Source organism: Oryzias latipes, chromosome 2 (genome assembly GCF_002234675.1).
Source record: "Oryzias latipes chromosome 2, ASM223467v1".
Classification (NCBI taxonomy): domain Eukaryota; kingdom Metazoa; phylum Chordata; class Actinopteri; order Beloniformes; family Adrianichthyidae; genus Oryzias; species Oryzias latipes.
Genome location: NC_019860.2, coordinates 24212676 through 24225904, shown reverse-complemented (window position 1 = coordinate 24225904; position 13229 = coordinate 24212676). Strand labels below are relative to the sequence as shown.

The window sequence follows — 13229 nt, the reverse complement described above, 5'->3', positions numbered from 1 at the left end:
CCACTGACAGAACTCACCTGGTTCTGGAGGCGGTTCTGAGCCTCGGTTCCTCTGTGAGACCCGGACACGCGGACGCTCACAGCTCCGGGATGTTCTCCTTTTTTCAATCGTTTCTAAAGCTCCAATCCAGCAGCCAGATTTTGATTGGCCTCCAATAGACTCACCTGCAATGGTTCTTGGACGTACCAACCCAAACACAGACGGGGGTGGGGGTTATATTAATGTTATATCCTATAGACATTTGATAATTTCTATCCATGTTTGTAGTGAAGATTACAAGATAAAAAGAAACCACCCCCCTCCCTCCCCCCGTCCCTCTGTGTAATAGTTCCGTCCATCCTTATTGGCTTCAATGATTAACATTATTTTAAATTATTAATGAATTTTCTCATCGTTTGTGTAAACATTTAATATTTTTACATTATTTGTTTAGAAAATTAAACCAAAGTAGTTAATGTAATGACCCACACGCCCCCCTCCCTCCGTCCCTGTGATGGTTCCGTCCATCATCTGCCTCTGACAGGCGGCGTCTGTCGCCCCTCGGCGGGAAGCAGCGGCACCTGCCTGCCTGCCTGTCTGTCTCACCTGCCACCTGTCTGCCCGCCGCCTCGCGAGCGCTCATGTCCTCGCGCGCGCGGTGAAGCTGGAGCACGCCGGCCGGAACCCGCCACCCCTGCGCTGGGCTGGAGCGGAGCAGCCCGCCGTCTGGACGGACGTCCTGGCAGAGATGTCCCGCCACATCTACATTCGGAACAAGATCGGGGAGGGCATCCCGGCGCCCATCTTCCAGGTGGGGGGGTGTTAGGCATGTCAAGGATGCGCGCGCGGAGCTCCGGAATAAAAAGACCTGAACTGATCCCAGATCGATCCGGTGGAGCTAAAGTACAATTTAACCGTCTCTGCTGTTAGTTTGAAAAAACTTTATTGATCCAAAAATAGGAGGAAAGTTTGCAAATAAAGTTTTTTCCCTCCTTTTTATTCTGTGGAAAACGGTTCTTTTCTGCGCTGCGTTCAGGGCGCCTCGTTTTTCTCGACTCAACTCGACTCAAACTTTTCTAATACATAAAGATGTGTTTTTGTTACGTTTAAAGTCCGTAGGTTAAAAAATATACCGGCATGACGTCATAGCTCAGGTAAACGCACCGTTCCCTGAGATGAAGCGATGTAGTTTGAGATTGTGTGTCCGTTTCCATAACGTGAGATTTAGGCTAAATGTGTTACAAAGTAACCCCAAAAATAACAAATTTGGTAATTAAATGTCTAAATTATATAATTATCAACATGTATGTATTGTGGAGCTTTTTTAACCCCTTGATGATGCCTGGATCTATTTCCAGCTATGATGAAATAAAGTTTCCTTTTATGTTTTTTCCTGTTAACTTTGGGTTGATTTGCAGCTGAAGTGGTTTGATGCATCGATGGGTGTTTCTGCGTGTTTTTCTATGGTTGTCATGGTGTCAGAGGCCTCAGGATCAGCCCAGATGTTTGGCGTCCTCCTGATGGACAGCCGTCCGTTTCCCTCAGACCCTCTTTCCCAGCCTTTCTTCCGGTCCCCGGGGCAGAACCACCGCGGTGACCCACATTAGCGGCCCCGTTTCCCGGGCTGGGGGGAGGCAGACTTTAAACGGTGACATTGTCGTTCACTCCAGAGACTCGGCAGAAATAGGCCGAGTCGCCAGCAGATAATTAACGCGCGTCCCTGGAGGAGACGGTCGCCGCTAAATCCGGCTCGGTGCAGGAGAGCGTTGGTCCAGAACTCCTCTGGTTCTGCTGCAGGCCGCTCGGGTTTGTCCAGGTGCGTCTGATCTGTAGTTTTGTTTCTGCAGGTGAATCGAGGGACTTACTCCAGGAGGAGCCGTCTCAAGAGGTCCGATGGAAGCACCACCTCCACCAGCTTCATCCTCAGACAGGTACGAACTGCAGAACCGGTCCCGGACCCCTCACATCAAAGTCCAACCCCTCTGCTGTATAGGAGAGCTCTGGGTTCCTTCAGCACCATCTAACCTGTTAAAATGAAGCAGGCAGAGGAAGATTTATGACATATTTTAGGTTCTGTACCTGAAAGAAAATTGTAAAAAACTAAACAGCTGCTGGATTTGGTTTGATGGTTGGGATTACAACAAACTGATCACGTAAACATGAACGTGTTTGAACACGCCGTCAGGAGGAACTTAAACACTTATAGTCTTCCATTAAAGTATAGATTTAGTGATCAACCACAAATGATTGAATAAAAACTGTTTTTAAATGGGAAACACAACATATTGTCAATTTAAAAAGTGTCAATCACTTTTCATTGAAACAAAGGTCAGAGTCATGCGTCACTGCGGCCAGCAGGGGGCGACATTAGTCTCCAGTTCCAAAAAATGAATCATTTTTCTGAATATAATCCTGAATAGATGCTGCATGTAGAGAGTAATCGAGTACTCTGTTTACATTCCGGGTGTGTTTTGTAATCAGAGTACTGGGTTTTCAGGGATTTAGTTGTGGTTGATTACTCACCCAAATCTGCTATCAACGGTATAGAAATGAGAAAATGAATCAAACATCTCAGGGGGAAACAGCTGGAACCTGAATGCATCATTTAGAACGTGTGCGTCATTGATCTGCTGCTGGGCAGAAAGACGGTTAGCGTTCACAGTTTGTCCTAAATTTATACTTTTTACTTTTTTTGCTCCAGAAAGGAGCCATTTCCCATGATTCCACAGGATAAAATCCATCCAAAAAGGTCACTAACCCTTCCTTCATGTTCATTACTGCTGTGACATCACAGCCTCCTGACTCAACAATTACATCATGGATGACCATTTTTTCATGCTATTTCCAGGGCTTTCTGCCAGAAAAAGATTTTAGAACAAAGAAATAAATGAACACCGGTCACATACTTTTTCATGACATCTGCAGGAAAACCCTTTAAAAAATAAACACAGAAAGCAGTGATGTTGTTAAGCCTGTCAGAGGTTTGGATGTAGTCAGACGTCACTTCTAAACGGACAGATCCGTATCCAGGCCTCGACCACGTTTGGTAAGATTTCCAGACACTTGGCTTTTATTTTGGCGTCTTGTGTGACTTCCTGTTCCTGCAGTAATCATTTAACGTTTCCGTCATTAAATCTGAACCCGCCGTGTCCCAAAGGATCAAATAATCGTCTCACTTCTATTCATTTCTTTAGTTTTCTATTTTCTTCATCTCTTAAAAAAATCAGCTGTTTATCAAAATCATTGTTTATTTGAACAAAATTCAAATTTCCTCTTCCATGGGGGCGTGTCATGGGGGCGTGTCCTGTGTCTGAGCTTTGACTAAACTCTCCTGTAGTCCCGCCCATTTAGTACATCATACTGGGGACACTGTTGAAGTGGGCGGAGCAAACTCCTGTTCTAATAATTTAGCTTCCTGTGGATGATGTCATAGATCTAAGAAGCCCCTCCCACCTGCTCTCAGTGTTTGTGTGGGTCACCAGCCTCTAGTGGTCGTCATAGGAACCGCAGCATCTGGAGCATCCTGGTCCTCGCTCCGGCAGTGGAACTGGCCGTCCTCGCCGGGGGTCTGAAGGCAGGGGGGGTAAAGCTGACGACAAAAGAAACTGGAAATGAGGAGGGGGCTTTTTTTCATTGAACTAGACAATTCACATGGATGCACACTACACCCCAGGACCGGCCCCTCTGGTGTGTGGTAGGGGGTGGGGGGAGGGGGCAGACCTGATAATGAAGCCCTAAAGGCTCGTCACAAACCGTGAAATGGGGGAGGGGGGGGTTAATCATTAGGACTGGGAATCAAACCTTCATCTGAGAGGACTGGGACAGATGAAGGGGGGGGGCATTCGTGCCTCTGAATCAGAATCTGAAAGGGGAGAGAAGAGATAGAGAGATGCTGCGCTCCCCCTTTTACACCTCCACCCCCTCCCCCTCCCTGCTTCTGCATCACTGCACTGAAAGAAAGCCTCCTCCCGGCCGGCCAATCAGCTGGCGGCTTTGTGCGCGTGTCATCGGGCCCGGATACAGAGGCAGGATGTGCTGCCGTGTCGGTGTTGGTTCCTGGTGGAGATGAAACGCTGGGCCTTCCTGCAGGACCGTCGCCTCCATCCTCGGACGTGAAGCCGCCGCCGCCCGCAGACCCGCCCCCGCAGCAGCAGCCCCCGTCCCGTGGAAGGGGGGGCTGTTTTCTGAATCCTTCCTCTCTGCTGTGGAGAAAGGACTGTCGTCATCTCCCCCCTCGTCTTCCTCCACCCTCACTTTTTCTCCCGGTTCTTCTAGAGGCGCTGGCTGGAACATCACACCTCCATGTATGACAATTTGTACCTGCATGGATTTGAAGACTCGGAGGCGGTGAGTGCTCGCCGTGCGCACCTGCTCACGTGCACGCACACACGCACACACAGGCCTGCGATGGGTGCAGCGTGATCCTGGAGGGGTTGGGTGTGTGTGGGGGGGGCTGATCCGCTCTGAATGGTCTACGTTAGCATCTCCGTGTCACGGTGGGTGTCTGACGCTGGCAGGACCGCAGCAGGAACCCCCCCGGAGGCAGAGGAACCCCCCAGAGATGAAGCAGTTCCTGATTCCCCGAGGAGGACAGAGCAGCGTAAGGAGCGGAACGGTCCGGTCCGCGTCCCGCCCGGGCGACCAGGCGCCCGCAGACACGCGGCGTGATGTCATGAAGCGGCTCCTGATGATGAGGATGAGGATGTTGATGATGATGAGGAAGATGAAGATGATGATGAGTCACATGCCGGAGCTCCAGAGGAACGCTGGGATCTGGGAAGCGACACGTGATTCCAGATCCGGGAAAACTTTGGAGCAGACATGGAAGAGCCGTTTAAGGTGGAATGAAGGGATCAGGAAAAGCCCAGCCAGATTCTCAGAAAGAATGAGAGCCGTTTGGGCCGTAATGTTCCGCCGTTTGGGCCGTAATGTTCCGCCGTTTGGGTCGTAATGTTCTGCCGTTTGGGTCGTAATGTTCTGCCCGTTCCTGCTGCTTCAGCACCCGGCCGGCCCAGATGGAGCCGGGCCGGCCGGGTGCTGAAGTTGTGCTTTCTGTCTTTCTTTCTGTCTTCCTGCTGCCGTCTGAAGAAAAAGTGCTTAGCTGTGACGACGGCCGCGGCTTCAGACTAATGGACTCGTTTAGCCGAGTCATGGTTCTGAGCGGAACGTTCTGATGAAAGCAGCACCGGATCCAGCAAAACGCGGATTCTGCTGATGACTTTCAGAACGAGTCAAACGGCCGGATTGTCCTGCTCCTTTCTTCTCACAGAGCCGAGGCGCCGATGTGCCGCCGGCCCGGATCAGGACAGAATCCGGCCAGAATTCAGTCCAGACCCAAACCACAGTGGAGACTTTCTGACTTAAACTCTTTGAGATTAAAGAAGCAGGAAGTTTGTGAAAATGTGCTCTTATTTTGAAAGTCTCCCTGTGCTGTGGGGGGGTGGATGGACCGACCCTGAAGTGGTTCTGTTCTTGGCAGGGCTCAGCGGATTCCTACACTAGCAGACCGTCAGACTCAGATGTTTCCCTGGAGGAGGAGCGGGAGGTGCCGGCCCAGGTGCAGAGCCAGAGCCCCAACCAGAGCCAGGCGCCGGGCCAGAGCCGCCAGGAGCGGGAGCAGCAGGCCGCCGTGCAGCTGGAGCGAGCCAAGGTGACGCAGACGAGGGTCACCGGGTCGCAGCGTGGGGTCATGTGGCTGCTGGAGCCTATCCCTGCTGCTGTTTCCTGCTTTATTTTGAAAGGAATTTCTCTGAAATCCTTTTTTGATGAAATCTTGTTGGATTTGATCCTGTTATGCTTTTTTTTCAACCAGAAACATTTTCTTGAATCTTTGTGTCATCGTGAAAACTGCACAGTCATGTCTGAGCTGCAGGAAAAGTGCTGATTCATGTCTGCTGGTGGCGTCCTGCAGGGCAAACCCGTGGCGTTCGCCGTCCGCACCAACGTCAGTTACTGCGGCGCCTTGGATGAGGACGTCCCGGTTCCAGCCACCGCCATCTCTTTTGACGCCAAGGACTTTCTCCACATCAAAGAGGTAAGCGCCGCCGCCGCCGCAGGCGTCATGAAGGAGGAAGGTCCGTCTCCATCGTCTGCTTCTGCTTCCCGCCGCTCAGAAGTTCAACAACGACTGGTGGATCGGCCGGCTGGTGAAGGAGGGCTGCGAGATCGGATTCATTCCCAGCCCTCTGAAGCTGGAGAACATCCGCCTCCAGCAGGAGCAGAAGAGGGGACGAGTCCAAGGGTGAGTGAGGGAACCAGAACCTCGATCTTTGAGGGAACCAGAACCTCAATGTGTGAGGGAATCAGAACCTCAGTGTGTGAGGGAACCAGACCTTAATGAATGAGGGAACCAGAACCTCAATGTATGAGGGAACCAGAACCTCAATGCATAAGGGAACCAGAACCTCGATCTTTGAGGGAACCAGAACCTCAGTGTGTGAGGGAACCAGAACCTCAATGCATAAGGGAACCAGAACCTCAATCTATGATGAAATCAGAACTTCGATGTATGAGGGAACCAGACCTTAATGAATGAGGGAACCAGAACCTCAATGTATGAGGGAACCAGAACCTCAATGCATATGGGGTCCAGAACGGCCAGCTTGCATACATGTTGATGAGATCACAGAGGAGCCGTTAGCTCCACCCACCTCCATGGCGCTCCCCTTCACGTTGTTCCTCCTCGTCTCCACATTAAGGGTTAGGAGACAGAACAGATGTCCTATAAAGGAAAAGATTCATTTAATTAGTAAAATATTTAAACCCAAATGGGTTTTGAGGGTCACAAATGTTTTTCTTTAAATCTTTTACGGCTTCCCTCTAAATAAAGTAACTTTCTGGTCAGAGTAGGAATCCTACAGAAGTCCTAAGTGCATTGTGGGAAGTGTAGTCGTGAAGGCTGTTTTTTCCGCATTAATGCCGTGCTGTTCCTGTCTCTTTATTCCTTCTTGTGTTTTCCAGTAAGTCTGGAGGGAACTCCTCTTCCAGTGTAGAGGATGAGGTCTCTGCCTCAATCCGGCCGCTCATATCCTCCGCAGGTGAGGTTACCTGCTGGGGGGTGGGGGGTCAACCTGCCAGCTGAGAGCCCCAGCTGCTAGATGAACACAGACACATTCAGAGCTGCACATAGAGCTTAAGGTCACTGCATAGAGTTGCTGCTACATTTTCCCATCATCCTCCTCTTCCTCCAGTTGAGGACTGCAGGCGCTCAGAGACTGGGGCTCACCACAGTGAACTCAGCGGCGAGGCTTTGTGAATATGACCTTAGGACCACAGAAACCACTGTTGGATGTAGAAGCTGATAGGTTTCCTTTGTTATGATGCAGAGCTGAAGCTTCTGCCCCACTGACGGCCTGTCTTCTCTCCCCCCACAGGGAAGCAGAAACAGAAAGTGGTAAGTTGGTGAATCCCGCCCCTCTCCTATCCGCTCCACTCCTGTTGGCGCCGTCGTGAAGCGACAGGACTCGCAGCGCCTGCAGGAAGTGATACTTCAGTCCTGCTGAAGTATACACATACCCCTCATCCATCATGGAGCAGCTTCTGATGACGCATATGTTCAGATGATTTCCACACACAGACCATCACTCTAGTTCTGCTTTCAGGAGTTTGCTTCTCTCTAAATGGGACGGTTCTCGTTGCGTCTGTGCAGCTGATGAGAACATCACTACATAGTTTTCTGTCATGTGAAGTCTTCAGCCCCCTTGATGATCAACCACAAACATATAGAGGGTCAACCACATGCAGACAGAGGGACTGGAGCGCAGAGGGGTGCATGCAGGCGCACATACAGATGGTCAAATGCGCAGACAGAAGGTCGAATGCAGCTGCGCAGACAGAAGGTCGAATGCAGCTGCACGGAAAGAGGGTCGAATGCAGCTATACAGACAGAAGGTCGAATGCAGCTGCACGGAAAGAGGGTCGAATGCAGCTGCGCAGACAGAAAGTCGAATGCAGCTGCGCAGACAGAAGGTTGAATGCATCTGCGCGGAAAGAGGCTCGAATGCAGCTGCACAGATAGGTTGTATGCATCTGCGCAGAATGAGGGTCAAATGCAGCTGCGCAGATAGGTCGTATGCGGCTACGCAGACAGAGGGTCAAATGCAGCTACGCAGATAGGTCGTATGCGGCTGCTTAGACAGAGGGTCGTATGCGGCTGCTTAGACAGAGGGTCAAATGCAGCTGCGCAGAATGAGGGTCAAATGCAGTGGCGCAGATAAGTCATATGCATCTGCGCAGAGTGAGGGTCGTATGCGCCTGCACAGACAGAGGGTCAAATGCAGCTGCGCAGAAAGAGGGTCAAATGCAGCTGCGCAGACAGGAGGGTGTTGAAAGTCTCCTTTTCACACCTCTTAATAAAACAAAACGCAGAGAAAACCTTACAGGCTCCTGCAGAAACATTCCTGTCTGTTTTTGACATTCAGTGATGTTTTCAATCAGCTGTTCTTGCCTCCCACAGAACACGGCAGAACTGAAGAACAGGCAGGAAGCTTGCTAAAGCTAGTCGTCAGTCATGAACGCTGTTTTCAGGAATGTTATCTTCAGGGCTGGAAATAAATCTATTACATGAAAATAAACGGCTCTGGCCTCCGGGGGGCGCTGCACAGACGTCACATGAGAACCATTCATTGACGAGTGTTTGGCTCATTTTTCCACCGTCTGATCGGTTTGTTTCCTGAAGCGTGTGTCACAGTCAGCTGTTCTCTGTGGTCAGACGGAGCACGTTCCCCCGTACGACGTGGTTCCTTCCATGAGGCCCGTGGTGCTGGTGGGACCGTCGCTCAAGGGTTATGAGGTGAGGACTTCTTCTGCAGACATTTTCATCCTTCTGGACCTCAGATTCCTTTCTGCCAGCGAGGCTGAAGCTTCAACTGCTGATGTTCTCTGCAGGTCACCGACATGATGCAGAAGGCTCTGTTCGACTTCCTCAAGCACAGATTTGACGGCAGGTAAGGACCGACTGTCTGAGGAGGAGAACAGGGTCCGTTTAGAGACCTGAGGCTGCAGGACGTGATGCTGTTCTCCTGCTCTTCCTCTGCAGGATCACCATCACGCGGGTCACGGCCGACATCTCTTTGGCCAAAAGGTCCGTCCTCAACAACCCCAGCAAGCGGGCCATCATCGAGAGGTCCAACACGCGCTCCAGCTTAGGTCAGAGGCCCCGCCCCGCCGGCTCTGCCCGCCACGCTCCGGTTTGCCCGTGCAAATGACGGATTCTGATCTGCCCCGCAGCCGAGGTCCAGAGCGAGATCGAGAGGATCTTCGAGCTGGCGCGCTCGCTGCAGCTGGTCGTCCTGGACGCAGACACCATCAACCACCCCGCCCAGCTGCTCAAGACCTCCCTGGCCCCCATCATCGTCCACGTCAAAGTGTCCTCGCCAAAGGTGGGCCTTCACACCCTGACAAACACGCCAACAGGTTCTCCAGAATCCAGACCGGACTCCAGAATCCAGAACCAGCAGGGAATGTTTCCACCGGCTTAGTCAAAATGATTCTGCAGAGAAGAGATGACAGGAAGGAAACCAGAAGAAGAATGAAGAATGAAAATAAGTCGCTCCCGTTTATCAATGGTTCGGGTTCTTCTGCACAGATCCAAGCCCGGCGTGACGCTGCGTTCACACGTTTTTCAATGCACTTCCAACGACGTGCTCATGGTCTAGACGCTCCCGTGGCGTGTGGGAGGAGCTACTGTCAAGGCTTTAGCCTCAGCGCCACACAGAAGCTCTGACCGTCTGTCTCTGTTTGTAGTGCGCGGAAGACACGGATGAAGTTCAGACGTCAGCGTGATTTAGTTGATCAGTTCGGTCATCTGGGTTCACGACATCAGTCCAGTTTTTTAGCTGCGTTCTACAGGAACCGTGTCTGAATGAGGACGATTCCAGCGGTTCTTCTGTGACCCGCTTTGACCATTTCCTGTCTGAGAGGGAGAAAAATAATAAGGCATCGATGCAAATGATCAGGAGAAAGATCACGTTCTCCTCCATGTCTGTTCTGTAGCAAACACTGATCCCTACAGCGCCCTCTAGTGGCAAACAGAAAACACCATGAAGCAGGATTTATTATTCTAAAAGCCTCCCGTCGCTCCCCTGCCTGAACCAAACTAACCGTCACTCTTACTCTGAAAAAACGGGAGACGATCACAGGTCACCTGGTGAAGGTTAGCGCCAAAGTTCTCCTAAAGGTAAAGAGAGGAGGAGCCAGGATGAGGAGGCGATCATGATGTGAAAACCTCTGAGTTTTCAGAGAAATGTCCTGGAGGTGAACCTGTGATCGTCCAAACCGTTTGTCGGATCTTCTGTCCTGCAGGTTCTTCAGCGGTTGGTCAAATCCAGAGGGAAGTCTCAGAGCAAACACCTGAACGTCCAGCTGGTGGCGGCAGACAAACTGGCTCAGTGTCCCCCGGTGAGTGACCGTCCCGGCTCCAGTCCTCCTGCGGGCTGATTGCAGACCAGAGGCTCTTATTTTGAAGGGTCTATCTTAACCGTCTGCCTGTCCATCATCAGGAGATGTTTGACGTCATCCTGGACGAGAACCAGCTGGAGGACGCCTGCGAGCACCTGGCGGAGTATCTGGAGGCGTACTGGAAGGCCACCCACACCTCCCTGGCCACGCCCCTCAACCCCCTGCTGGGCCGTAACCTGGGCTCCACGGCTCTGACCCCCTTCTCCACCAGCATCTCCGGCCTGCAGGTACGGCCGCGGCGCCGCCCTCGCCACTTTGGACCCGTTCTCTGACTAGAACCTGTCTGTGATCAGCAGAGCCAGAAGCTGCGGCAGAGCAACCACGCCGGAGACCACGCCACCCCCAACGAGCGCCGGAACCTGATGGCGGCGGACGAGAACTACCACAACGAGCGGGCGCACAAAGGCCGCAACCGCATGTCGTCGGGCTCGCAGCACAGCAGGGAACAGCAGGACCCCTACCAGGACTACCCGGACCCGTACCAGGACGCCTACAAGCCGCACCGCAACCGCAGCTCCCCGGGCGGCTACAGCCACGACTCCCGGCATCGACTCTGAGCCCGCCAGGGCCGCCGCCGGGGCCGCCGCCAGGGCCCCCGCCAGGGCCGCCGCCGGGGCCGCCGCCGGGGCCGCGGTGACCCGGAGTCAACAGGAGGATCCCCCACTCCACTTTTTTAAAGAACCTTCTGGCTGCGCAGAGGAGATGGGATGTCCGAGCGCCGGCAGATCCACTCAGAACCCTGAGACGGCGGCGGCGCCTGGAGCATGGCGGCAGATCCAGGGACAGCCCCCCAGGCCTTGTACAAACCTCCACCTTTAGCTTACTGCATGCTGATAGATGACCCACCTCTGCATCCACCCAGATGACCTTCTGGACCTTCAGGACGGGTCGTCCCGGTGGCCCGGCGGAGCGGTTCTGCCGTTCAGGTAGCTTTGATTCTGGTGCTTGACATTCCCAAACCGATTTGCTGCTGGAGGACGAGGAGGAGGAGGAAGGCCAGCTTTTCTGTAGCGTAGCTTTAGCATCTCATCTCAGTGAGCAGAACCCAGACCCGGTTCTGAGGCGGAACAGCAGCCGGTCTCTCTGACAGCAGCAAATATCTGATGCATTTCCAGAACTTTCTGTTGGTTTTGGAGCTTCAGGCCCACAGAGACTCCTTCAAAATAAGATCAGAACTTTTTTCTGAAGCGGCGGGTCCACGGGTCCGGCTCGGCGCCGCTGGCATGTTGTCCGGACTGCAGAGCATGCTCTATCCAACCTTAAATAGCCCCCCTTCCTTTTTCTGACGTGATGTTGATCAAATCGACCCCCCCACCCCCCATGAAAGAAGAGCAAAATAAAAACCTGAAGTCCCAAAGCAGCAGTCCTGCGTGGTGAGGGGGCGGAGTCACAGAGCGGCTCCCGCCTGAAACACGGAAACCACCCGTTTACTTTAGAGAAACGAGGTGGGGGCTCCCGCTCTACCACTGCTGGGGGTTCAAACCCCTCTGTGTGTGTGAATGTGTGTGTGTCTAGACGTTTACGACTTTCTTTTCGTCTTCCTCAGTTTCCGTTTCTTCATCGTTTTGTTTTCTAAGTGTTAAAATCCCATGATGCATTGCTCCCACAGCTAAAAAAAGTTCAGACTATCGTCCAATAAATGCAAATGTGCTGCAGGTCTAGCAGGTGGATGGAGCATGGTTACCATGGTTACCACCTCACAGCATCTCCTCCTGAATCCGTCTCATGGAGGTTCTGGTCTCTGAGTTTGTGAAAAATGTCGATTTTAAAAGATTCTAGTTTTTCTTTTTTAACTTCTGAGAGACTCCGCCTCTTCCTGTTCCATGAAATCCTGGTTCTGAACCACAGAGGTGCAGCTCCCGCAGGAGCAGGACCTCCTGCAGGAGCAGCACCTCCTCACGTCCCAGGATCCGTCTTAACTCACAGCAGGAGCGGTGCCTCCACTGAATGGCTTCTCCTGCAGGAGAACCGCCGTCTTCCAGGTCCGTTTGGGTCGAGCTACATCGATCCTTCTCCCAGCAGGAACCAGATGAAACCCAGATGGTTCCTGTGAAAGGTTCTGGTCTGAGAACATTTGTAGAACAGAGAAAACATCCGGATCAACGGTTCTTAGAAGGTTTTAGAGTTTTAGGGCTGTATCGTTAGCTGGACGTGACGGAACATCGGGTCTGCTGCTTCAGGAACCTAGAACCTGGTCCACATGAGAACCTGAGGTTCTGCAGGAAAACGTCCCACTTGTGAAGAAATCCACAAACCTCTGCGTCTGGAGCGGTTCTGACCGGAGCCAGACAGGAAAGTTCTTCTGGGTTTTGGGTTTGGGTCTCGCAGTCTGAAGATCCGACTCCGTGTTTTGCCGGTCCACACCGGCAGAACACGATCCAGAACCCTCTCCCCGCAGAACAGGAAGGAGGACAAAGGAATCCCAGCAGGCAGGAAGATGACAGCTTCAAAATAAAAGACCCATTCATCGTCTGTTTAGTCTGAATAAAAGTTCTGATTTATGTTGAAAGGATCACAAAGATCGTCTATGTGTTTCAGTGATGCTCAGCTTGTGTTTAAAAAGAAGATTCCTGCTGCAGCGGATCATCTTCACTCTGATGATCAGAGGACAGAAAGAAAAATCACTTTCTGTTTCTGTCACCTTAAGGCGGAAACTTGCGCGCACGCGCATACAGTGCAAGGATTTGGCCCAAAACAACCGTCATTGAATCTACGAGCCCCGCCGCCGCTCCTGTTGGCACCTGGTGACGCGAACGACCACTCTGTCACACCTGCGCCTCAGGAAGGGCGCC

At 52.2% G+C, this 13229-nt stretch overlaps 1 protein-coding gene across 4 annotated transcripts; it reads left to right on the top strand.

Annotated features, from left to right (window-relative positions):
• Positions 1 to 517: 517 nt before the first annotated feature.
• On the top strand, positions 518 to 12952 carry cacnb4.1 (calcium channel, voltage-dependent, beta 4 subunit). 4 transcript variants are annotated; one of them, XM_023961304.1, is made up of 14 exons: positions 518 to 790; positions 1827 to 1910; positions 5459 to 5629; positions 5891 to 6013; positions 6093 to 6220; positions 6940 to 7016; positions 7353 to 7372; positions 8690 to 8770; positions 8866 to 8924; positions 9017 to 9126; positions 9208 to 9359; positions 10282 to 10377; positions 10479 to 10664; positions 10731 to 12952. In XM_023961304.1, the coding sequence occupies exons 1-14, from the start codon at positions 728 to 730 to the stop codon at positions 10992 to 10994; spliced, it is 1614 nt and encodes a 537-aa protein (XP_023817072.1). In that variant the 5' UTR covers positions 518 to 727; the 3' UTR covers positions 10995 to 12952.
• The last annotated feature ends 277 nt before the right edge of the window (positions 12953 to 13229 follow it).

Coding starts and splice junctions, on each gene's coding strand:
- cacnb4.1 (XM_023961304.1), top strand. CDS start 728: ATGTCCCGCCACATCTACATTCGGAACAAGATCGGGGAGGGCATCCCG. Junction 1,911..5,458: donor CCAGCTTCATCCTCAGACAG/GTACGAACTGCA, acceptor TGTTCTTGGCAG/GGCTCAGCGGATTCCTACAC. Junction 7,373..8,689: donor GGAAGCAGAAACAGAAAGTG/GTAAGTTGGTGA, acceptor CTCTGTGGTCAG/ACGGAGCACGTTCCCCCGTA.